Below are 22,020 nucleotides of genomic sequence, written 5' to 3'. Positions count from 1 at the left end.
CCGAATGCATTGTTGGAGTCCAGATTACTTGGAAAATAAAATGACGTAGGTAAGGAAGTATGATATCAGCTTCAATATATAGAGGAATGATTACTGTTGTCGGGTTTTGTATTAAATGATTAGCAGTTTGGGAAATCCGGTTTTTATGAGGCGAGTCTATATAGCTGTCTATATTAGGACACACGTATTGCAGATTGATAACAACAAGGTTCTAACGAACCCCCCTGGCATACACAAATCAGAAACAAGGAACCAAATTATGAAAAGTATACTTAATATTAGCTCAAACCAATTGTGTTGTTGCACCGTAGCTAATCTTCCGCGCAACCACATGGCTGTCCCTGACACTGTCCGGCCATGAAGCTAAAGCCCAAAATAGTTGAAACTTAAGGTTGACAACGTGCTAAATTCAAAGAGGAAAGTCTAGTCTGTCAAGAAAAGTTTCTACCCTGGATAAACCAAGTATAGCCCCCCGACGTGAGAAGTTCATAACTCTTCGTACTGGAGTACGGAAACCATTCAAGTCTGAGACATTCATCCACGGACTGTATAGAAGAACTCGATTTCTCTATCTAATGGGCTTTGAGGAGAAGATGGCCTATATCTGTCTTGGTATGGCAAACCTAACAATAACCGTCAATACGCCCAGAATCAACCACCTGCGTGACTTTCCCATCCTCAGCAAAAAGCAAAAGATCCCCAGACCCAGCCTCAAAAGCAGGCCATTCAAAGACAGCCTCACTCCTATCAGGATGCCCCTTAACTCCATCCAAAGCCGGTTGTACAGGGCCCCGAGCCGGGTCTTCCACAAACGACAACCACAGCGCCTGCATGGCATAGCTGACATCCCACTCAAACTGGGTTGAAGGACCGCCATATTGGGAATGCGTGCCGAAGAGGAGAGGTAGTTCGGCACTATGGTACGCGCCGAACCACGGTAGGGGCGAGATATTGGTGAAGTTGCCGGCGTATTCATATCTGTAAGTGGTCAGACCGGCGAGGGCACGGCTCCTTGCTTCCTCTCCAACGGGGCATGCGATTATGGACATTGTTGAGGTAAATAGGGCTTCAGCGCCTGGTCCGGCCGGAGTGAAGGGCACGAAGCCGGCGCCTTCGTTGCTGTTGCTGCCGATTATCAGGGGCTGACGGGGTAGGGTTAGCTCGGTTTGTACAGGGAGAGTCGAGAGTGAGTAGAGAGACCTACCGTGTCTGCAATCCTGCCCTCTAACGCCCGCTGCGTGAAGTTGGAAAACACCGTTTTATTGTCCACGATCGGAGTAAACGCCAGAGAAGGACTGGAGTTATTTCCCGAGTAATACGACAGCGCATTCTCCAGTGTCTGCGCAGGCACCTCTCGAACACAGCCGAGTATCTCGACGTCGTCGCCCTCATCGCAACCTACTAGCCCAGCCAAGAAGGTGAAATTGGACTGCGCGACATCGCGGTTGCGGATGATAGTAGGCGCACCGGAATCCGCAATGAGGGCATTGACGATGGGATCCTCGGGGTATCCATAGGGATAGACTGTTACGCTTGCAGCACCGGCGGACTGGCCCCAGAGGGCGATTCTGGCAGGGTCGCCGCCGAAGTTGGCGATGTTTTCGTGGACCCATTCAACCCTGTATTCAAATGTTAGCATCTGCTTTTTTATGGAGTGGAGGGTTACATACGCCAATCTCTGGTCTAATAAGCCGACATTCTGGTCCTCCAAGGCCTTTGAGTTAGGGAAGCCAAAGACATTAACTCGATAGCTAGAATCCGTCAGAGTCACTGAATCTCAATATCAAATGCTGGGAACCAACTTCATAATAACCACAATATGGTCCTGCGTGCGCTGAACCCACTGATCGGGAATCTTATACAGCGACGCCTGCCCACCACTCGTGAACCCACCACCAGGGATATAAAGAAGCACAGGGAGCGGTCGCTGCTGGGACCGAACATTCTCCAACCGGGGCGCCCAGATCGACAAATACAGGCAATCCTCCGAATTCCCGCCGCTAATCAGGAATCCGTTCTCGTATTCTGTGTAGATCGTCGAGCTGTTCGAGTTGAACTGTTGCATGCACGAGTCAGGGAGAGCGAGGGCTTTGATGGTCGTGCCATTGGGCTTTTTGCTTAGCGGTGGCGCAAAGCGTAGATCGCCGATTGGGGGTTCGGCGAAGGGGACTCCTAAGAACTGGCGGACGTCGGGGGCAGACTGGTTGAAGAAGCCCTGGATGGGACCGCTGGAGGTCTGGACTAGAAGGCCTGCACTGGTGGAATTGTTGCTGGACGATGCAGGTGCACCCAGAACCGGCAAGGTAAATAGGAGAGAAAGGCTCTGCGGAAAGAACCTCATTTTGTCCATGATCAACCAAGCTGACCCCAGGCAGAAAGCTTGAGCAACGGCCTGCTAGCTTTATACATGCTGCTGCAGGAACCGATTACCCGGTCGGTAGCTTCATCTGGCCACGGCAAAGGCATAAGACGGCAGAACGCTTAGCCCATGGAGTAGGGACGGCTCCAATAAATACACTCAAGACTAGATGTCGGTATAACAAATGCTACTCGTGGATAATTGCTAAGCTGACAGCCAAGTGGGGAACGGTACAGGCTTGTATGGGGAAGCTCGGGGCAGCCAATTTAAGGCGCGGGGAAGCAGATGGGGCTGTCCGGGACAAACTACAAGGATTATGGAGGGAAAAGCGCTCTGCCGGGCATATTAATCAGGCTGGAGAGGTTGCTATACCCTAGCCCTAGTGGCTGAAACCATCACCTTTATCGCCATTATTGAAGCCAGCCCTATCTCGATAGTTGTACAGAACCAACCAGCATTATCTAATAAGATTTATTTTATTATATACTCCGTAAACGATATAACTGTTATCACATGCCCATTGCCACCTACAATAAACATAATAGATACATAGACTCATATCGTGAGTTGCAAGAAGCGATCGGGAGAAAACATGCTGAACTATCGCATATGAGCGCCAGAGCGGTAGATTGTCTCATTGTACCTTTATTTGCTTGTCTCGTCTCTTCTCGCCCTCATCTATAACAGGTAATCTGCGCTTGTGGCTGCGCGCAGATTTCATCGTGCGGATCTCCGGCTCAGGCAAGGTATCACCAGCACTGAGATCTATACTGAAATTTGCACGCTGGCTGGACGAGAGACTTCTGCCTTCTGCTGCCAGTTGAGCCTGAAGCGGTGTCAAACCGAGCTTCTCTTGTGCATCTGTGACATCCGGTAATATTTCTTTTGATAGTTCAAGTCTATCGCATTTGAGTAAGATGGCAGTCGCAGCTGAGCGCCGCGATGACCTTGCATGAGCCAAAACCGACTTTCCGGTCTTTTGGCACTGAATATTTGGGTCTGCCCCCTTGCGAAGCAGCAGTCCGATGATACCATCGGGAAGATCTGTTTTGAGAGGAACGAGCGGTGCTGGATGGGAGTCGACAGCAAACCATAACGCGGTGCGACCGTTCCTATCCGTAACGTTGATGTCTATTGACTTCTCGCGCAATAGGGTGTCCACGAAGTCGTAGTAGCCATGCTTTACTGCCATCATGAGGACTGTTGTACCGAGTGCGTCGATACCCGAATTTAGCGTACGACCGCTTAACAGGATCTCTGCGATGTCCACTCGCTCCTTCTCATCACGGTCCATGTACGGGAATCCGCAGATGACGTCCATGATCACCGCGTCACTTGGGGGCACATTCAATGCCAGAAGCGCCTTGACTGTGGCTACATGGCCCTGTCTGCATGCGTATTGCAGAGGCGTCCGTCCGTGTTTTCTATCCGGTTCTGTGAAACTGTGGCCGTCACGGTGTAGCTTCTTCACAATTGTAGATAAACCGAACCAAGCGCAAAAATGGACGGCACCAATACCTTCGTGGATCCAGCCTGATGGCAGCACTTTTCCAGCCTCTCGAGCTATTGCCTTGACGCTATCAGGGTCGTTCAAAAGCCAAAGAGCCTTGCCCTCGATCACAGAGTTATGCTCGTCGCATGCACTTCGAACGTGGTCTCCCCAATGCTGCAGAGTATAATAAAGGAAAGGGTACGCCGCGAGATTTGCCGAGTGCTTTGCATAATCCTCATGTTGGAGATACATTAGACATAGTTTGGCCATTTCTGACTCCGCAACCGATGGGTCCAAGTGGCTCTTACCAAGGACCCTCTTCAGAGCCCCGTGGAAGAATCGCACAATGGAGTTTGCGTCGTCTGCTTTGTCGATCGTAATCAGTCCGTTTGTTGCTCTTAGTATGGACACTCGATGCTCTAGATTTTCCTCATCCAGCCATTCATCTCTCTCGAGGGCCAAGGCATGCTGCAATGTCAAGATATTTATCGGTCGACACGTTGTCATGAGCACACGAAAGACCTTGAATGCTAAGGCCTGTCCCATGTTGTAGTTCTTAACACACTCAATCTTGCTGTCGTAGTGGCTTTCGAGGGCGTCGAACGCCTTGCTTTCCGCCCTGGCAAGTAGGACGTCCCAGTCTTGTGGTATCTTATCCGCTTTTAACAAGACCTGAAGACACTCGTGTGCAACAAGAAAGTTTCCCTGTGCTTTTTTAGCAATTTCCCTTGCAATGGCCTTCTTCAGTCCCGGGTTGTCGCGCAGATAACGTGCTATACAGGAGTCGTTATAGGGCGGCTCAGGGTGGATGCGCTTATCCCATAGCCGATGCTCAGGGCTGGAACCATGTGTGAGTCTGGAGTCACAGAAGTGGATGATGTCCTCCTCTGTAGGACATATTTCGACGCGGACCGTATCATAGGTCTCCTTTCCTGTGTGGTGGCTATTTAAGCAACGAACTCCCTCAACCTTGCATTTAAGACATAGATCAAAGTCGCTGTCATTGCAATGGCAATTGAAGAAGACTTTGAGGTCTGGCCTCTTGCACCCGTCACAATTAATTACGCATGCTGCTTGTCGGTAACTGGGGGACGTTGTGAGAAGGCTCAGTGAAACGCCCTTCCTGATAAGATCAAGAGGATAGTCCTTGAGGATGTGCAGAACATCAGAGGAGCATTGGTAGAAGCCGTCGACAACCAGGTAAGTGCGTTCATACTCCCCAAGTAGCTCTTCAAACGCGTGCTTAAGTGCAGCTTCGCGCGGAAGTTGGTTCTTGGATGCCTTTCTGAGACCGGACGGTATGGGAACGGAGCTATTGAATAGGATCAATTGCTTCACCAGACTTCCTAGGACGTTATCCCGTGTTTGAGAGTCCCTTTTCTTTGTTTCATCACTCAAGTAGATGTAGATGACCGGTTGCCGAGGGTTCATCCTTAGCATAGTCTGAAGATGGTCCACTATCACGGCGCAGAGATGGGTCTGATTCAGAAAACGCACCAGATCAGTTCTCGTTATATCAAAGTACATCTAGCCCTTGAGACAAACTCACCTTGCCGACACCCGCTGCTCCATAGCAACGTAGCTGCCAGGGTGCGCCCCCGACCCAGTGCTGGAATACTTTAGACTCTATCAGCTGTTTTCCCCAGGGGACGCAGTTGTCGAGTAGCCTCTGCTGCTCGGTGTGGGAATCCAGGGGAGTAAGCCAGTTTATTATCTCATTGCGCTCTCTATCTTCAATGATCGAATGGATTTCTTCAACACCTTCTCTGACCTTATGTATATCTTCCTTCACTGGCTCTCAAAAAGACATGATTAGCACCATTCTCCACGCTTGTCAATCGATGCTGGGCCCGCCCTTCAGACCAAGACCTACATAGCGTTAACGCCAGCTCAGCATCTTCAACCCTCTGCGCTTGGATGACGGATAGGAGGTCCTTTGCATACGCGGCTGCAGTCAAAGCCGCATAAGGCTGCCACACTTTGTTCTTATGGGTGTCAGCGTAGTCCGAGATGCCGCGAATGACAAGACATGGAAACGAGTCCATCAGGCCCGCCGCCTCCATTTCAAAACATAGCACCTTATCTGACTGTCGCATCCTATCACGCAGCTGTCCGTCCTGAATGACAGTGTCGGCGGACCCTATCAGGCCATAGTGAACACGAGGGACATCTGGCCGCGTCCTCTTCACCAGCTGAGTTGTATCGCAACATTGCCAGCAACGCTCCGTGTCTGTTCCATTATGGTAGTATTCCGGCCTGAAAAGGAGATCATATTTGGAGCCAGGGCATTGGAACTCCCCCCTGCTGAGCTGTTCCAGCTGAAAAATCGCGTGGTGGATGTATTTATCCATGTTGCCATCCATGAATCCGTGTTGCCCTTGCAGGTACTGTGAGGCTTGAATCAGGAGTGGCCCGGGCTTGTTCAGATGTGATCGTCTCTGGTATCCATCTGGGTGCTGGGTGCCCATATCATACTGCAACACCCCGCCTAAACAGCAAGGAAGCCGCCTCATTAGCCCACGAAGTCCGGCAGCCGCAGTTTAGAGATTAGAAACGCCTTGAAACAACTCACCATGATCACCATGGGGGCTCCCGACAACCACATCGCCGAGAAAGATGTCTTCCGTTGGGCTGAGTGAACCAGGTCGGCTGGGGGCGTTTGTCGCGCCCCCGCCGACACCGACCATCAGCACGAAGCGAATCTTTTCGAACGTGCGAACGAGGTGCGTGGCAGCCGCAGTGGCCGCAGATCTTCCGGTATTAGTAGACCTGATGATGGCGACATTGTGCTCTCCCATCCGGCCGACGAGGTAGATATTATCGTCGTTGGTGGTCGAGGGGGTGTCGTGCTTTTCGTCTAGAAGAACTCGCGCCGCGGCGAATTCGGGTTCCAGGACGCATACCCAGCCAACTGTGTAGGCGTCCAGAGGAAGGCGAATGCCGTTTGACGAGGCCATCACGATATGTTATCCAGGGTGGTGTTGGTTGAGGGAAGCTTTGTCGCGAGGAGGCTGTTTTTGCGGGGGGATGGGAATCTCAACAACGATGAGGCTCTGTAGACAGGGACTGAGGGCAAAAGTAGACAGGGATTCGGGCAAAAAACAGCCATAAGGGGCCGGCTGTCGTCAGCTTGAGAGATACGTCAGTGTCTCACGCAAGTGCTGGGATGCTACGCTTACCCATCCACGGGCTCACGCGAAAGGCTCGAACGCTATGCAGGATGCAGGAGAGTGTGTCCAAGCCTCGAATGATGAGACGGAGATGTTTCTAAAAATGGCAGCCGAGTCGACCAGCCTTGTTAGAATAGCCCTCGTGAACACCCCTGTCATACATGACTAGGTGAGTGGACGGGAATTCAGCCTCGCAGGTTCGACAGCCCTGTTTCATGATGTCTCGGCCTGTGGCTGAGGGCTTGCATCATTATTCATGAGGATCTGCTAGCGATGGAAGGTCAACGAAGGAAATGTGAAACAATCCAATTCTTGGCCGTGCCTTCGGAGTATGAAGATTCTGGGGTTGATGGCTTCGGCTATCCAAGTATCGTCAATGCGCTGCGCCTGATAGGCGAGTGTGGTAAAGCATGGGAAAAGTCAGCCTGCAGCCTTTCGCGTGAAGTTAAATCGAGGGCCGCATTACTTGCGCAGACGAAAAGCACCAGCCTATAAAGAGACTTCGCGTTGTGCCTGACGGTACCTGGCTCTGTGGCAAACCACCCCAACCCTAGAACCAGAGCGAAAAGTCAAAATGAAAGTCAGCACCGCTGTTCCTCTGCTGTTCCTGACGCAGGCTCTCGCAGCCTCATCTCAGCAACCATCTGGGCCATCTACGACAACCGCCTCAGTCCCGAACCCAACTGCGTGTGGCGAGATTGTGAACGGAGGCAGGTACATTTCGATCCTCATGTCAGACTGGTATAACTGACGCATATCATATAGGTCCAGAAACCCTTCAGATACTGAACGCGACGCAAGCCTATGATTGCCTAAGGAGCGTTCCCTTTAACCCGGCGGTTGCGAGACAGCTTCTCCAGTACATGAACGACACAATCCAATTCCAGAGCACCCTCGCCTACCTCGCAGAGCCTCCTCGCGGATATCAGCAGCCAGCTGTCGATCTACTCGCTGGGCTGGATCAGATACAGCGCGGTATTAATGATGGCATGTTCACTAATGAGCATGATTTTGAGAATGCCCTGTATAGACTCCTCACTGCTGCCCATGATGACCATCTCACGGCCACCGGAGGTATCCTCTCGACGTTTGTCTACGGAGCCCCGTGGGATATTGTGTCTGTATCCGTGGATGGAATAGAGCCGCCAAAGGTCTATATCGCAGGTATGTCGTCAAAGCAACCTGTATAGCGTATTAACCAAAGCTAATGTATGATGCTACCTTTGCAGATGACCTGTTGGCCAACGAGTCGCACGCTCTAGCCTGGCAACCCTCGGCGATTTCCGTGATTAACGGTCAGGACGTGGTCGATTACCTGGCGGAATTTGCAGCTCAGAATTCCATCGGCAAGCTCGAGCCGCACGCGGACTGGAATATGTTGATGAGAAGCGGCGCCTTGGAGACTCAGGGGCTCCTGGAAGTCTTCTTTGGAGGTGCTACTGTCTATCCTGGTGATACAATTACCTTGACCTTTGAGAACGGCACCGTGGTAGGGCCGGAACCATGGCAGGCTATCTATCTGAGTCCCGGCGACACAGGCCCCCTTCAAACAGGAGGAGACTTCTACAATTTCTTTGTCCTGGGCCTCTACCCTGCATCTTACGTCTCAGAGGAGGACTCGACGGGACGCCTAGAGGGCAAAGCTACATCAACTACGCCCATTCGCACTCCTTTGCCTACTCCCTCTCCTTCCACATCGGTCTCGACTACAGCGCCGTCATTCGACGCAGCATATCCGACTCCTGAGCCGATATTTCCAGGCCGGGAGCCTGACGACACGACACTGCCACGAGTGTTCTTTTTGCACGACTCTTCCGTGGCTGTTCTGAGTATCACGGACTTTGCGGCATATGACGACTCCACCCAGGAGTTTCTGCGCACAGTCAAGGCTTTCCTTCGACGCAGTAAGGAAGCAGGCCTGAAGAAGGTCGTCATCGACGTGCAGCAGAACCGCGGTGGACAGGTCTTTCTGGCAATCGAAACATTCAAGCTAGTGAGTGTCCAGGCACGGTATACACCGTTCCTTACTTATTAATTTCTCCTAGTTCTTTCCTACTATCGAACCCTTTGCAGGAAGCCGCAGACGTGCCCATAGAATGGCTGATGTCCTAGGCGATTCCTTCACGTCCTTCTGGGACGACCTCCCGCCTAATCGTACCCAAGAGCGTAGATTTCTCTCTACGAATGAGTGGGTGATACAGAATCGACTAGACCGGGAGACGGGGGACGAGTTCGTCTCATGGGAGGACTATTCTCGATCAACTGCAGCTTACGGTGGTGATAACTTCACACGGGTCGAACAATATGATCAAACAGACAGCGCATTCATTCACGAAGCAAGTGGCATTGATATAGAAAGCTTGGATGCTTTTGATAGTCCACCATATGCAGCCAAGGATATTATCATTTTGAGCGACGGACTATGCTCGTCTACCTGTGCTATATTCATGGAGCTGATGCACCACGAAGCCCATGTGCGAACTATAGCCGTGGGAGGCAGGCCAGACTACACTCCCATGCAGGCTCCAGCAGGAACACGCGGAGCAGCATCTTATAATGTCCGACAGATGGATCTTGATATATACAATGCGCTGCTAATTAATAATGAAACCTCCCCTTTCCTCCCAGACCGCACACTCGACTTCTATCTTTATTCCGCCAGTGTCAACCTCCGAGACCAGATTCGCCGCGACGACCCGTCCAACACGCCGCTGCAGTTTAAATACGAGGCCGCAGACTGCAGGATCTTCTTCACCCCCAAGACGTGGTACAACTATACCAACCTTTGGAACTATGCAGCAGAGGCCGCGTGGCACAATCCCGAGCTTTGCATTGCAAAGGCAACAAGCAACCACACGAGGCCGCCCCCAACTCCCTACCAGGTGGAAACCACTCGTCCCAGCAGCCCTACACAACAATCGAACCAGGAACAAGACTCCGACCAGGACGACTACTACACCAACGACCCCGCGAACGACATTCTGGCATTTCCGGGGCCAATCAGGGGTGTCGACGGCAGGAGATGCTCAGAATACAGGAAATGCGATGCTGGTTTCGTCTGCAAAATGGGGCCCGTGTGCGATAAGAAAGGCCGTGTGAAGTACCAAAGACAATGCGTTGCCAGATGCTCCAGCATCGGCGGCCAAGAGAAACACTCGTCCTGCCACAGAGGCTCGTGTAAGTTTGACAAGTCGAGTTTTCGGCAGGCTCCGAGGGTCAATCGCAATTGGGGGTCCAAAACGGGCTACTGTGTCCCTCCCTGGCCTCTCTGTCGTCCCCAAGATGAGGCTGATGATAAGGATCTCGATGGCTCGTCCGTCCCTAATATTGTCACTGACCTCACGGGTGTTGTCGACGACGACGACGACGACGACTACGAATATGAATCTGGTACATGCATGGCGAATCTGCCGGAGAAGTATTTTTTTGACTGCTTTTTCTACTATGGGAGGGTCCAGAAGTGCTATTCATGGGGTGAAGATAAAATTCGGTACTGTACCAATGAGCAGCTCGACGAGCTGGAGGGAGAATGGCCCAATTTCGAGTATGATATCACTTCAGATGGTATACGCAGTTCTTGGGAAGAAAGTCCGTCCAACCTAGGTGGTTATATTAATCGCCATAAGGATGACGAGTCTCAGTGGCTGGAAGCATGGGGCTATTTATTCTAACCTAGCTATTCGAATCGGCTTTGGGTATTATTTGAGTACTCACCACGAAGATAATTTGTATTCTTTTCTCGCCTCTGGGGATTGGTCGTGTCTGCCTATATGGCCAGGAGGGGGCTCTCTCATTTTGTTCATTTCAGGGCATTTCCACCAGAGTTGTTTTCTATGCCGTATTTTTACAGGCCCCAGCATTAATGTGATGAAGTATAGAGCTAGCTGGATAGAGTAATCCATTAATCGTTTTGTACAGTGTTAAGATATCCGCAAGACAGGGGTTGATGGTGTAATGTATAATCTAGCTGTAAATAACCCAACATAGTTCGTTCTATGATTAAAGCCTAGCCCTAGTTGCTACGGAAAGCGTCACCTTTATCACCGTTATTGAAGCCAACCTTATCGGTAGTTGACAAACCTAACCATATCATCTAATAACATTTATTTTATTCTACAGTACATAGTATAGTGTACTCCGTAAATAACGAAGTTCTATGTTCGGTTGGCTGCGGAAGGCAGAATGACTGACGTCAAGATATCAACATGAATGATGCAATGCTGAGGTCGTCCTTAAATACACCACCCAGCTCCTTTCTGGGCTTAATTCCTCAAAATCTGCATCAAAATGGCAGAACAAGACATATACGGCCGTGGCATGTCTACGGGGTCTTTCCCCCTAGACAAGGCCGCAGATCGCCTCGACAAGGCCTCCCAGCACCTCCCACACGCCCCCGGAGGAGCAGGAGGCGCCGAACAGGACCTCTACGGCTCGCACTTCAGCTCGGCCTTTGAACACGCCAAAGAGCGATTCCCTCACGTAGGCCGACCAGCCCAAGCCAAAGTCATCGATGGCTATCCCACCGCCACAGCAGCCGAGCAGGACCGCTACGGCTCCCATTTCGGACCAGGCTCAGGCTCAGGCCCGGGCCTCAGCGGCGAGAACATCGCAGCAGTCGGTCTACTAAATACCACCATCCTCCCCTCCTTCAGCTTTCACGCGACCTTTTCCGCAATCGCATACGGCATCTCGCGCTACACCGACCGCGCCGACGGCAAAGACTGGCTGTGGCCCACCGGCATGACCCTAAACGCCTGGTACAGTGCCCTCGGCACCCGAGTTGTCCACGACGGTCTCCCTCTCTCAACCGCCTGGTCCAGCTTCAACTACAGCGAGAGACTGCTTCTCGGCGGCGTAACAGCCTGGGGCGTGCGTCTATTATCGAGGATCGCCACGCGCGGAATCGAGCGCCGCACCGACGATCCACGCTATACGACCGCAAAACAAGACCCGGGATTCTGGGGTAAGGCGCTCGTCAATATGTTCCTGCCCGAGGCCGCGGCGCAGACGCTGATTTCGCTGCCGTTTGTGTTGCCGTTCCGTGCTCGGGGCGAGAGTATTCGCGCGTCGCCGGCGCCGGGGGATGTGAGTCGGTGTGGAGCGCATTCGCTGGCGGTGTTCCTGTTCTCAGCGGGGTTTGCGCTGGAGGTCCTGGCTGATTTGAGACTTTCGAAGCATAAGAAGGAAGGTGATAAGGGGATTTGTCGGGATGGGGTTTGGAGTGTTGTTCGGCATCCGAAGTGAGTCCAGTCCACACATATACCATAGGTGTAAAGTAGGAAAAGGTGTACTAACAAGCGAAGCTATCTTGGCGACGCGCTCATCCACGCCTCGTTCCCGATCCTGCTTATCGGCGCGGGTCTCTTCCACCCCCTCGCTGCGCTGGGCCCTATTGTGAACTACGTCTTCCTGCGGTTCGTCGGCGGAGACCGTGAGAATGAGCAGAACCAGGCGGAGCGGTACGCTAAGGAGGACCCCGTCAAGGCGGCGCAGTTCCAGGATTACCAGAAGGAGAAGAACAGCTTCTGGCCGGACTTGAAGGAGGCGAGTAACAAGTGGAGCTGGATTGTTGTTGGTGCTGGTGCTGCCGGTGTGCTGCTTGAGAGGGGATTGAGGTCGTTGACTGCTTAGGATATGTATAATATGGGAATATTTTGTTAACATAGTTCTGTTATTGTAATTTTGCAATATAAAAGGAAACGCCGGTATCCGTTATACGTATCATCATCTAGGCTATATACACATATCTAGGTAAGATCAGATGGTAGATGATTACACCCTTCGCGCAACCTTGACCTTCAAGAAAATCTGCAACGCCAGGTACGAAATAACACCGGTAAAGCACAACCCACTGATAACCCCAAAGCCCATGAGGTACTTCGGCTTATCAGCATCAGGAAAGAGGTAAGCGCCATAAATCTGCGCCAGGTTGCCCATGGCATTCACCAGGGCGAGCGAGATTGCACGGACTTCACGAGGCATGTCTCCGAAGCTGGTGGACGCGTAGGCGAGCGACAGCCCGTTGGACGCCCAAAGGCCCATGGCCATGATGACGAGGAGGGCGTAGCGAGCCTTGAGGTCGTAGACGGCGCAGATGATGATCGAGCAGACCATTGCGACGAGCATCATGGCGACGAGGAAGAAGCCGCGGTGCGGCTGGTGGTGGTCAGCGAAGTAGCCGACGATGGCGTTGCAGACGAAGGCCGCGGCGTAGATGGGGATGACCATATACTGGGCCATGTTGCCGGTGTAACCCAGGCCTTCAACGAGGGTTGGGTAGAAGTAGGAGAGAGTGGAGGAGCCGACGATTGCCTGCGACGTTAGACTGCAATGTCAAGTAAAGGGGGATAGGGGCAGGTACCATGTAGCCGACGACGAAAAGCCATGTTTTCCAGTTGCTCAAGCTGTGCTTGAGTGCTTGGGAATGGGTCAAGGCCGGGCCATCGCTGCTCTCAACCATCATCGCCTCGGCGGCCATTCTTGCCAGGGCAAGCTCGCGCTCCCTCTCGGTAAGACGACTCGTCGTTGCAGGGAAGTCAAGCAGGAGGAAGCTAGCAATGATAGAGACACCAGCAGTGGCTGCCCCCTCGACAATGAACAGCCACCTCCAGCCAGCAATGCCATGAACCCCGTCAAGGCTCCCGACAATCCCACCAGCGATCAGGCCGCCAAAGGCACCAGAGAGGATAGCAGCCGAGATGTAGACGGCGAACCGCTTGCTCTGCTCGGACTTCTTGTACCACGAGCTAATGACCAGGAGCACACCAGGGGCAAACCCGGCCTCGAGGACACCCATGGCGACTCGGAAGCCGATTAGGCCTTGGTAGGAGTTGACAAAGGCCATGCCAATAGTCACGCAGCCCCAGGCGAACATGATGACGGGGAGCCAGACGTTGGGCTTGATGTGTTCGAGGAGCATGTTGGAGGGGATTTCGAGGACGACGTAGCCGACGAAGAAGACGACCAGGGCGATGGAGTAGCGGTTGGAGTCGAGGTCGAGGTCTTGGTCCATGCCGGCGACTTTGGCATTACCGATGCTGTAGCTGTTAGTGGTGATCCTGGGAGACTGTCTGGGAGAGTGTGACTTACTTGGTTCTGTCCATGTAACTCAGCAGGTACATGATCCTAACGATGGTTAGTCTGGTATGCGTCAGTCAGGGTGGACACCCACCAGATGCATGGTAGCAGGTATAGGTCAATCTTCCGGACCAGCTTCTTCTCTTCGTCAGTCCCTGGGATGTAGCTAGCCGCCAAAGCATCCTGGGTGGTAGCAGGCTTGCCCTCGACGTCCTCTACCTCAGCCATGGAGGCAGTGTCATGGGCGTCTTTCATCTTCAGGGAGTAAGGACAAAGATACCGCAAGAAGAGATAAAGAAGGAAAGGGGAGAGCACAATGCCAATGTGTAACAGAACTGCAGGAAAACAGCCGGGCTCAGGTCGATTTATAGATCAGCGTAGCCGAGTCACAGCCATACGAGGTAAGCCCTCCAAGCCGGCAACCAGGAATACAAGCGAAGCGGCGGACAACGGCATTGGCTTCAAGCAGACAAGCCAGCAAACCTGTAATCAAGAAAACAGACCAGTCCAAGACAAGGAAGCCGGAGCCAGGAATGACGCATGGGGCATGGGCTGATCGCGTGGTGTCTGGGGTTGGACTCCAGGCTCCGCCCCCAGTATCCGGACTGCAGCCCGTCCGGGGTTCGGGAGCGTCTCTGCGTCGTGTCAACAGCTGAGGTCCACTGGGAATCTGAGAAACCTGCAAGGAGAGTGACATTGAGAGCGAGAATGAGAGAGAGACGCCCCTGATCCACAGCGGAGAAGAACGTCCGCGTCTCGGGGCTCCAACTTGAATCATGAATGCGCGCGTCGCGGCCACTGGGTCTGTGCCTCCATCCAGCTGCCGGAGCTGCACGAGTTAACATGATAGGCCTGATGCTACCAGCTTCCATCAAGCTGACTCGTCCTGTATGTGACGTCTGGATGAGGGGCAGACGGAGGCCGGATTTGCTCCGGTAGAGGGGCGCGGCCGTATTTTATATCCATATATAAGTCGAGTCCGCCGCAAAAGAGCAGTATCCAGACCATCTCAACCATCTATCCCAGCTCCCTTCTCATTCTCTACATCTCAATATCTCCTTCTCTACACAATGACCACAAACGGAACCTCAGAGTCTGCCCCCGAAGTGGTGAGCACGCTGCCCGGGCCCAACCACAACTGGCAGGTCACTCTCGCCAACAAGGTCATTGCCAGTACGTCTACCTTAACAAAAAAAATATATAATACAATACTAATAACAGCAGTCACCGGCGCAAACCAAGGTATCGGCCTTGGCCTCGCCGAAGTCTGTCTCGCCAACAGCGCAGCACACGTCTACTCCCTCGACATCTCGAACCCCAGCGACCCCTTCAACGACCTCGCCACCAAAAACCCCAAACGCTTCTCCTTCATCCAAGCCGACGTAACCTCCGAATCCAGTGTCCAAGCCGCCCTCGACAAAATCGTCTCCGAACAAGGCCGCTTCGACGGCATGATCGCCAACGCCGGCGCAACAAAGCACCAACCCGCCCTCGACTTCAGCCTGGACCAGGTCAAGCGCCTCTTCGAGTTGAACGTGTTCGGCGCCTGGAACTGCGCGACCGCGGCCGCGAACACGTTCATCAAACTCGGCGTCAAGGGATCCATTGTCTTTACGGCCAGTATGACGAGTTATCGCCCGAACCGCGCGGCGCCGAGCGCGCCCTATGGCGGGACGAAGGCTGCTGTGCGGAATATGACGCATACGCTTGCGATGGAGTGGGCGAAGCATGGGATAAGGGTGAACAGTATCTCGCCTGGGTTTGTAAAGACGGCGCTTACTTACTATGTCGAGACGAGTCCGGACTGGGAGACGAAGATGAAGTACTATGGCGGGATGCCGAGACTGGCGCTGCCGCAGGAGTTGGGGGGTGCGTATGTTTACTTGTTGAGTGATACGGCAACGTATACGACTGGGATTGATATTCCGATTGCGGGTATTGTGGGGGCTTGGTAGGTGAGACTTTATGTACCTAGTACGAGATAGACGGCGTTTGGAATGATTCTTTTGCAATACCGTATTTGTTGTTATAATATACGCGAAAAGTATAGTAAGTAAAGTTCTATGTACCGTAGCAGACAACCACCCGTAAGAAAATATAAATGGGTATAATACAGTTATAACGCCATCTTCGCCTCGCCCGCAGCCTTCGCCCACTCCTTGCGCAAATCCTCCTGCATCGTCGCCATCGGCCACCCCGTACGCGCCTCACAGGCCCGAATCAGTGAAATGATCGTCTCCTGCTGCGCCCCGTCCTGGACACACAGTCCAGCGCCGAACAGACACTGCGCGGAGATGATCTGGCAGCCCGGCTCGGTGAGTTCCATGGCGATGCCGCAGATTGTAGCGACGGCGTCATTTAGTGTTTTCTAAACTGGTTAGCCTTTGAAGGTTTATATAATTGGACTTTGGCAGGGGCATACTTGAAAACTGCGATACCCTGCAAACCCGCTCGGGACGGGCCGATGCAGACAGACAAGGATCTTTGCAAAACTGTACACCTGCAGCGCGACCCCAAATGCCGGCGGATGGATCCAGATCGGCGCCCAGCCATGCACCTCGTCGCGGTTCTCGGTCGGGAAGGACTTGAAGGCTGCATTGGAGAAACTCCTCCACCGCTCCAGCATATCCATGAGTTCGTTGCCGCGCTCCGTGCGTAGCCGGACCTGCTCGAGGTCGACGTCGGCGTCGGCTTCCGCATTAGTGTCTGGGGGCGGCTCGGTGCAGTAGTTGACGGCCTGGCTGAGGAGGTAGACGGAGCGGTAGGCGAGGTCGTCCTCGTTGAGGTCTGGGTAGTCGACGATGGGCTGCCAGAAGCTGAAGCAGCGGCGGTGCTCGCGAAAGGCAGCCCAGAGGTCTTGTCGCAGCCAGGCCCACCAGACGGCCTGGCGAAGGCCACCTGAGGCGCCGTTGACGTCTTGGGAGCGCTGGATCCAGAAGACGCCTTTGAGGTGGCGCTGCCAGTTGGAGTTGGGCTCGCTGGCGTCGAGCATCTCGTAGGTGCTTACTACGATGGCGGTCGCGAGGAGCTCCTCGCTGTGCTTGTACGAGTTGTACTGCAGAGCAGTCGAGACATAGTGCAGGGTCTCGTAGTAGAATTGGATGGCTTCGTTGGGGTCGACAAGCGCTTCTGTCACAGAGCTGTCCGTAGGCGTGGACACTGATGAGTATCGGGCGGACAGCGCGAGGATGGCTTTCATGAGACCGACATTGCGCAAGGCAAGCCGCGTAGCATAGTGAGAGAAATGCTTATGGGGGTCGAATAGGTCAAGCTATTTAGTATTTTGTTAGTATCTTGTCAGTTTCGCAGAGAAGCCGACGTACAGAAGCAGCAATGCGCTCGGTGAATCTCCGAAAGAGCGCCGCCTCGGGCTTGGATAAGACAATATCCGCATCAGCCTGCCAGGCCTGTCGCTCCGTGATGTGCGGCGAGTAGAGGTGCGTCGGGGTGCTGGTGCGATCGTGGAAGTGGCCGGACCCGCGGGAGAGCCGCGACCGGGCGGAACTGGGCAGACTGAAGCCATTCCCAGCCTGGGCAGCATCGGTCGCGAGCAGGTTCAGCCATTTGGTGCTCGCGTGGTCGCCATTGACGTCAGGCGCCACCGTCTCGGAGGACTGCACAGACGGTAGCGTCTGCAGGGAGCCGGAGTAGAGGTCGGGCATGGGCGGCTGGGGACGAGTGCCTGGATACAGCGCGACCAGCTCGGGATCCAGGATGTTGTGCGTCTCGGGACTCGGCCCATCAGTGGCATCATAGTCCAGCGTGGGGGCAACAGGACCAGGCGGAGCAGAATGGGGAGAGCACAGGATGTTCTGGATGCGCGATGAACTGGACGCCGTTGTTGCAGTGGCAGACGCAGCGGCAGAGACCGGCGTCCCAGCGCGCGAGGCATTGGGAAAGATGCACTCGCGGTCGGAGTTTGTACACGGGCCGCATCTCGGCTCTATAGATGTGTAAGATGTTGGAAATGAAGCTATTGGAATAGTGGGTGGCCTCACTCTGCTCGTCGCACTTCTTATGCCGGGTGCGGCACGTCAGGCTGTCAGCGTTAGCAGCTGCCCACCACCACAGCATGACATTATGACACTCACCAGCCCGTGTTCGTGCGCAGACCGCGACCCCGGGGCTTTCGGATGCGCTTCTTGACGACCTTGGCCGGAGCGCTGTCCATGATGCTGGCCGCGAGGCGTGGACGTGGACTGACTGCAGACGAAGAGAAGTCTGCGAGAGAAGAAATCCCCGCATGGCCGCGTCTCGAGTCCTCTCTGTGTTTCTCTGTTTCTCCCCGATGTTTCCACTTTCTCTCTCCACTCAACCTCCAACATGGACTTCCTGTTCAAGACATCCCGGTACGGTGTCATGAATGGTATCCGATGGGTTACTTAGGGTTAAGTGAAATGCTGATAACATCAGAACGCATATCTCATTAACATACACTAACATATTAACCATCACTAACATACATCATCACTCGTAATCAATTCCACCGCCGCATCCAGTCCTGCGCATACCGAGCCAGGATCCCGTCCTGGACTATCCTCAGCCGTCCATTTCGCAGCGTCATGCTGTCGCGCTCTGCCCTGTCTGTCCGGAATTTCTTCGGCTCTGCCTCTCCGCTGCCGCTGTCGCTACCATACATCGAAGCGTAGTGCTCTGCTAGTTTGACGGCCGGGTTGACCAGCTCCTCACCCCGGGCCTCGCTCTCCCGCAGTTTCCCCAGCCAGTCGGGGAATGCAACAGTCTCGAACTCGAACCCGTGCTGCCGGAGCGTATCTAGCATCGCGGCCCAAGTGAATGTGCGCGGATTGCACAGGTTGTAGATGGAGTCGTCGCCTTTAGGGTTATTATTATCATCATCATCATCATCATCATCATCATCATCATCATCATCAACCACGTGGAGCGAACATGCCCGTGCAATCTCTAGCACTGAAGCCGCGAGCTTATCAGCCGGCAGCCATGAGCACTCCGTGTCCAGCTTGGGCAGTGCCTTTAATGTCAGTGCAGACCGGATCATGAGCGGGATCGCCTCCGAGTCATTCCACAGGCCCTTCTTCGAGTGGCCCGAGATCTGGCCGATACGGAGCGAGAACGTCCTTGCTCCGGCTTTGCGAGCGTTGCTGATGATTCGCTCGCCGATGAGCTTCGAGCGCGCGTAGCCCATGTCCAGAGCGCTGGAATCGGGCACTGGGCTTTCGTCTACTTCGGGCAGGGACGAGGCTAGTGCTGTTGAGATCGAGGAGCAGAAGAGCAGGACTGCCGGTGCCGGCATGTGCACTGACAGGGAGAAATCGATCAGGTTGGCGAGTCCTTGGATATGCGGAATGAAGCTGGTCAGTGGGAGGTTGAAGTTTACTGGCCACGCGGAGTGGACTATCAAAGAGACGGACTGGCGCATCTGCTCGATGGTGGTCTTGTCCAGGCCCATGTCGGGCTCATGAAGGGCGCTATTGAGTGCAACAATCTTCTTCGTTCGGTAGGGCAGGACACTGAGGTCTTTCTGCGCGAGGGCGTCGAGGATCGCTTCCTTGGGGCTCTCTCGTCTTGTTAGACAGTAGACAGTCGAGACCGTGTCGTCGTTCAGTAGTCGGTACAGAGTATGTGAACCGATAGACCCGGTTGCCCCGGTGAGTATCTAGATCGTTAGCTTCACTCTTTCAATGGATATATCAAACTTACCACACCCCTGCCATGCTTCCTTTCTGAAACTGGAACATGATCCCTGAACGACGAGTATCTTGAAACCAGATCATCCATAACACTGTCCTCATCCTGCTGGACATCATCCTGACCAGCCTGCATTGCACATATAACCTCCGCCAGTCTCGCCACACAACCAGCCTCAAACACCACATTCTGCCCAAGACTCTTCCCATCCTCCATCGCAAAATCCCTAACCACCAACCTCCTCAACTGAATCGCCTTGAGACTATCAACCCCAGCCGTAAAGAACTCCGTCGCCGAATCCACAATCGCCATCCCCAGCCCCAGCTCCTCCCTGACAAGCTTCATCAAATGCGCCTCCGTCTCCTCGCGGCCTACACAAACAATCCCACCAGGACCACTGTCCGATGATCCCTCTTCAACCCGCACATACAACCCCTCAATCACATCCGCATACCTCGCATAAACCTGCGCACGGATCATAGACCCCTTATCCGTCTGCGGCCGCACCGACCCAACAGGGAGCACAGCCACCATCTCCCTCGTAATCTGGGAGAACTGCTCCGCGCGCGAGTTCGCATCCTGAATAACCGGCCAGACAGCATCAATAAACGCCTTCTCAGAAAGACACCCGGACGACTCCGCTGCTGTACTACTAGGTGTTGCCCGGAACAGCAACAACCCAGGAACGGCCTTGCCAACACCCACAACCACCGCGTCCTCCACAAGGGGACTCTGCTTGATACACCCCTCGATCGGCAGCGGGAGGACCTTCTCTCCATTCAGCAGGTTGACGCGGTCGTCTAGGCGGGAGACGTATTTCCAGCGCTTCGGGATGGAGGGGTGCGGTGTAAAGACGTCGCGGGAGTGGTAGGAGCCTGGGGGGTCGGAGGAGTTTGAGGCCGTTAGGGCTGGATGGCCTGCTAGGTAGACGCATTCGTATAGATCATTGTCTGCGCTCGAGGACAGGGGCTTCATCCAGATGAAGGGGGTTAGGTTTGGGAAGAAGCGGAGGTAGTTCCAGTAGGGGTCGGATGGGGGGCGGGAGATGGATTCTGCGACGAGGCCGGCTTCGGTTCTTGAGGTCTTGTTAAATGAAGTTTAGGATTTAATAGTGGGGGTGGTGCTTAAACTTACAATCCGAATGAGCCTCCGAAATGTACTCCCTCGGCGACGAGTCGGTCTCCCAGGTCGTCGGGGCAGGGTGCACCGCCGTATGTGACGAGCTTGCAGGATCGAAGGGCGTCGAGGCCCTTGGTGCTGTCTACAAGGAGCTGAAGGAGGTATGGAACTCCCTGGACTGACTCGGGTCTAGCTGCTTCCAATGCGGCGACGACAGACGGTGTCGTTAGTGGCAGTGCGGCATCCCACATATACGCGACTTTCCGCATATACATCGCCTGTAGCGCCGTCGACAAGCCGTGGAGATGGTACCAAGGGAGCGTGTTGAACGAGGTAAGCCCCGGCCCACGCAATGGATGTGTCATGATGGCTTTGTGGCTCAGGAATAGGGGCTTGGGTGTGCCCGTTGACCCCGAGGAGTGCAGGATTAGGGCTGTGCGGTTTCGCGCTGCGTCTCGGTTGCGGCTTCGGTGGAGGACCAGGACAGATGGGCCTTCTGCTGTGTCTGTTAGGGAGGGCCGCTGGATGATGGGTCTGCAGGCGACGAGTTTCTGGCGTAGGATTTCACCGACGGTGCTGCGGATGGTTGGTGTCTGTCCGTATAGGATGGTGTCGCAGCCGACGTTGTCAAGGAGGGAGACGCATGCCGTGGATGAGAGGCGAGGGGAGAGCATCATAACGGTATATCCAATGCGACTGAGGGCGAAGAAGGTAACGACCATATTCAGGTCTGAGAGGGTGAGGAGGGCGACAATCTCGCCATCCTTCTTGGGCTGCACGGGTCAGTCAGTCAAAGTTATGATCATAACCAGGATAATCCTATCCTGAGTGAGAAGTGCATCGTGACTTACCGGACGAATGCCTGATTCCAACAATGTACAGACAGCCTGGTCGACCATCGCATCCAGGTCCTCGCCTGTGAAGAACTCATACGAGGCAACGCCATCTTGTGTCTGCTGGGGATACGCCAAAATCGGCTCCTGAACTGCATCGGCTGCTCGCAACCGGATCAAATCATCTAGAGTATCGAGCCGTCCAAACCGCTGGACCAACTCGTCCGTCTGGTTGGGGGCCTGGCTCTTGGGGGGTTCATTATACTGAGGGATTCCCATGTTCGCTCAGCAAACTTAATCTGA

General features: G+C 53.9%; 8 protein-coding genes across 8 annotated transcripts; 3 read left to right on the top strand and 5 right to left on the bottom strand.

Annotated features, from left to right (window-relative positions):
- Positions 1–542: 542 nt before the first annotated feature.
- Positions 543–2,341, bottom strand: ASPVEDRAFT_186528 (uncharacterized protein; the record flags this gene model as incomplete). The annotated part of the gene is made up of 4 exons (XM_040808978.1): positions 543–1,142; positions 1,205–1,619; positions 1,671–1,751; positions 1,803–2,341. 4 exons carry the CDS (start codon positions 2,339–2,341, stop codon positions 624–626), a joined length of 1,554 nt encoding a protein of 517 aa, XP_040664559.1. The 3' UTR covers positions 543–623.
- A 506-nt stretch (positions 2,342–2,847) lies between these two features.
- ASPVEDRAFT_147980 (uncharacterized protein) lies at positions 2,848–6,878 on the bottom strand. Its single transcript, XM_040808144.1, has 4 exons — positions 6,424–6,878; positions 5,725–6,339; positions 5,401–5,642; positions 2,848–5,330 (listed from the first exon to the last, which is right to left on the bottom strand). The coding sequence occupies exons 1-4, from the start codon at positions 6,806–6,808 to the stop codon at positions 2,994–2,996; spliced, it is 3,579 nt and encodes a 1,192-aa protein (XP_040664558.1). The 5' UTR covers positions 6,809–6,878; the 3' UTR covers positions 2,848–2,993.
- Positions 6,879–7,566: 688 nt separating this feature from the next.
- Positions 7,567–10,943, top strand: ASPVEDRAFT_147979 (uncharacterized protein). Its single transcript, XM_040808143.1, has 4 exons — positions 7,567–7,731; positions 7,787–8,185; positions 8,251–9,014; positions 9,067–10,943. The coding sequence occupies exons 1-4, from the start codon at positions 7,596–7,598 to the stop codon at positions 10,690–10,692; spliced, it is 2,925 nt and encodes a 974-aa protein (XP_040664557.1). The 5' UTR covers positions 7,567–7,595; the 3' UTR covers positions 10,693–10,943.
- A 394-nt stretch (positions 10,944–11,337) lies between these two features.
- Positions 11,338–12,738, top strand: ASPVEDRAFT_38298 (DUF1295 domain protein; the record flags this gene model as incomplete). The annotated part of the gene is made up of 2 exons (XM_040811671.1): positions 11,338–12,261; positions 12,325–12,738. Coding segments are annotated over 2 exons (1,252 nt in total), but the record flags the coding sequence as incomplete, so codon positions are not given.
- ASPVEDRAFT_484174 (uncharacterized protein) lies at positions 12,319–14,456 on the bottom strand. Its single transcript, XM_040814002.1, has 4 exons — positions 14,193–14,456; positions 14,111–14,146; positions 13,383–14,058; positions 12,319–13,333 (listed from the first exon to the last, which is right to left on the bottom strand). Exons 1-4 carry the CDS (start codon positions 14,351–14,353, stop codon positions 12,794–12,796), a joined length of 1,413 nt encoding a protein of 470 aa, XP_040664555.1. The 5' UTR covers positions 14,354–14,456; the 3' UTR covers positions 12,319–12,793.
- Positions 14,101–14,944, bottom strand: ASPVEDRAFT_484243 (uncharacterized protein). The gene has a single exon (XM_040814004.1). The coding sequence runs from the start codon at positions 14,874–14,876 to the stop codon at positions 14,454–14,456; it is 423 nt and encodes a 140-aa protein (XP_040664554.1). The 5' UTR covers positions 14,877–14,944; the 3' UTR covers positions 14,101–14,453.
- Positions 14,945–15,168: 224 nt separating this feature from the next.
- On the top strand, positions 15,169–16,053 carry ASPVEDRAFT_147977 (uncharacterized protein; the record flags this gene model as incomplete). The annotated part of the gene is made up of 2 exons (XM_040808142.1): positions 15,169–15,271; positions 15,323–16,053. The coding sequence occupies 2 exons, from the start codon at positions 15,169–15,171 to the stop codon at positions 16,051–16,053; spliced, it is 834 nt and encodes a 277-aa protein (XP_040664553.1).
- A 161-nt stretch (positions 16,054–16,214) lies between these two features.
- ASPVEDRAFT_25640 (uncharacterized protein) lies at positions 16,215–21,996 on the bottom strand (the record flags this gene model as incomplete). The annotated part of the gene is made up of 9 exons (XM_040809801.1): positions 16,215–16,466; positions 16,521–17,369; positions 17,422–18,041; positions 18,097–18,137; positions 18,190–18,297; positions 18,610–19,733; positions 19,778–20,840; positions 20,900–21,657; positions 21,736–21,996. 9 exons carry the CDS (start codon positions 21,994–21,996, stop codon positions 16,215–16,217), a joined length of 5,076 nt encoding a protein of 1,691 aa, XP_040664552.1.
- Between the last annotated feature and the right edge of the window lie 24 nt (positions 21,997–22,020).

The sequence above is a fragment of the Aspergillus versicolor genome (assembly GCF_001890125.1).
Source record: "Aspergillus versicolor CBS 583.65 unplaced genomic scaffold ASPVEscaffold_2, whole genome shotgun sequence".
Classification (NCBI taxonomy): Eukaryota; Fungi; Ascomycota; class Eurotiomycetes; order Eurotiales; family Aspergillaceae; genus Aspergillus; species Aspergillus versicolor.
The sequence above is the reverse complement of the archived record's forward strand: the minus strand, read 5'-3'. Positions and strand labels throughout refer to the sequence as shown.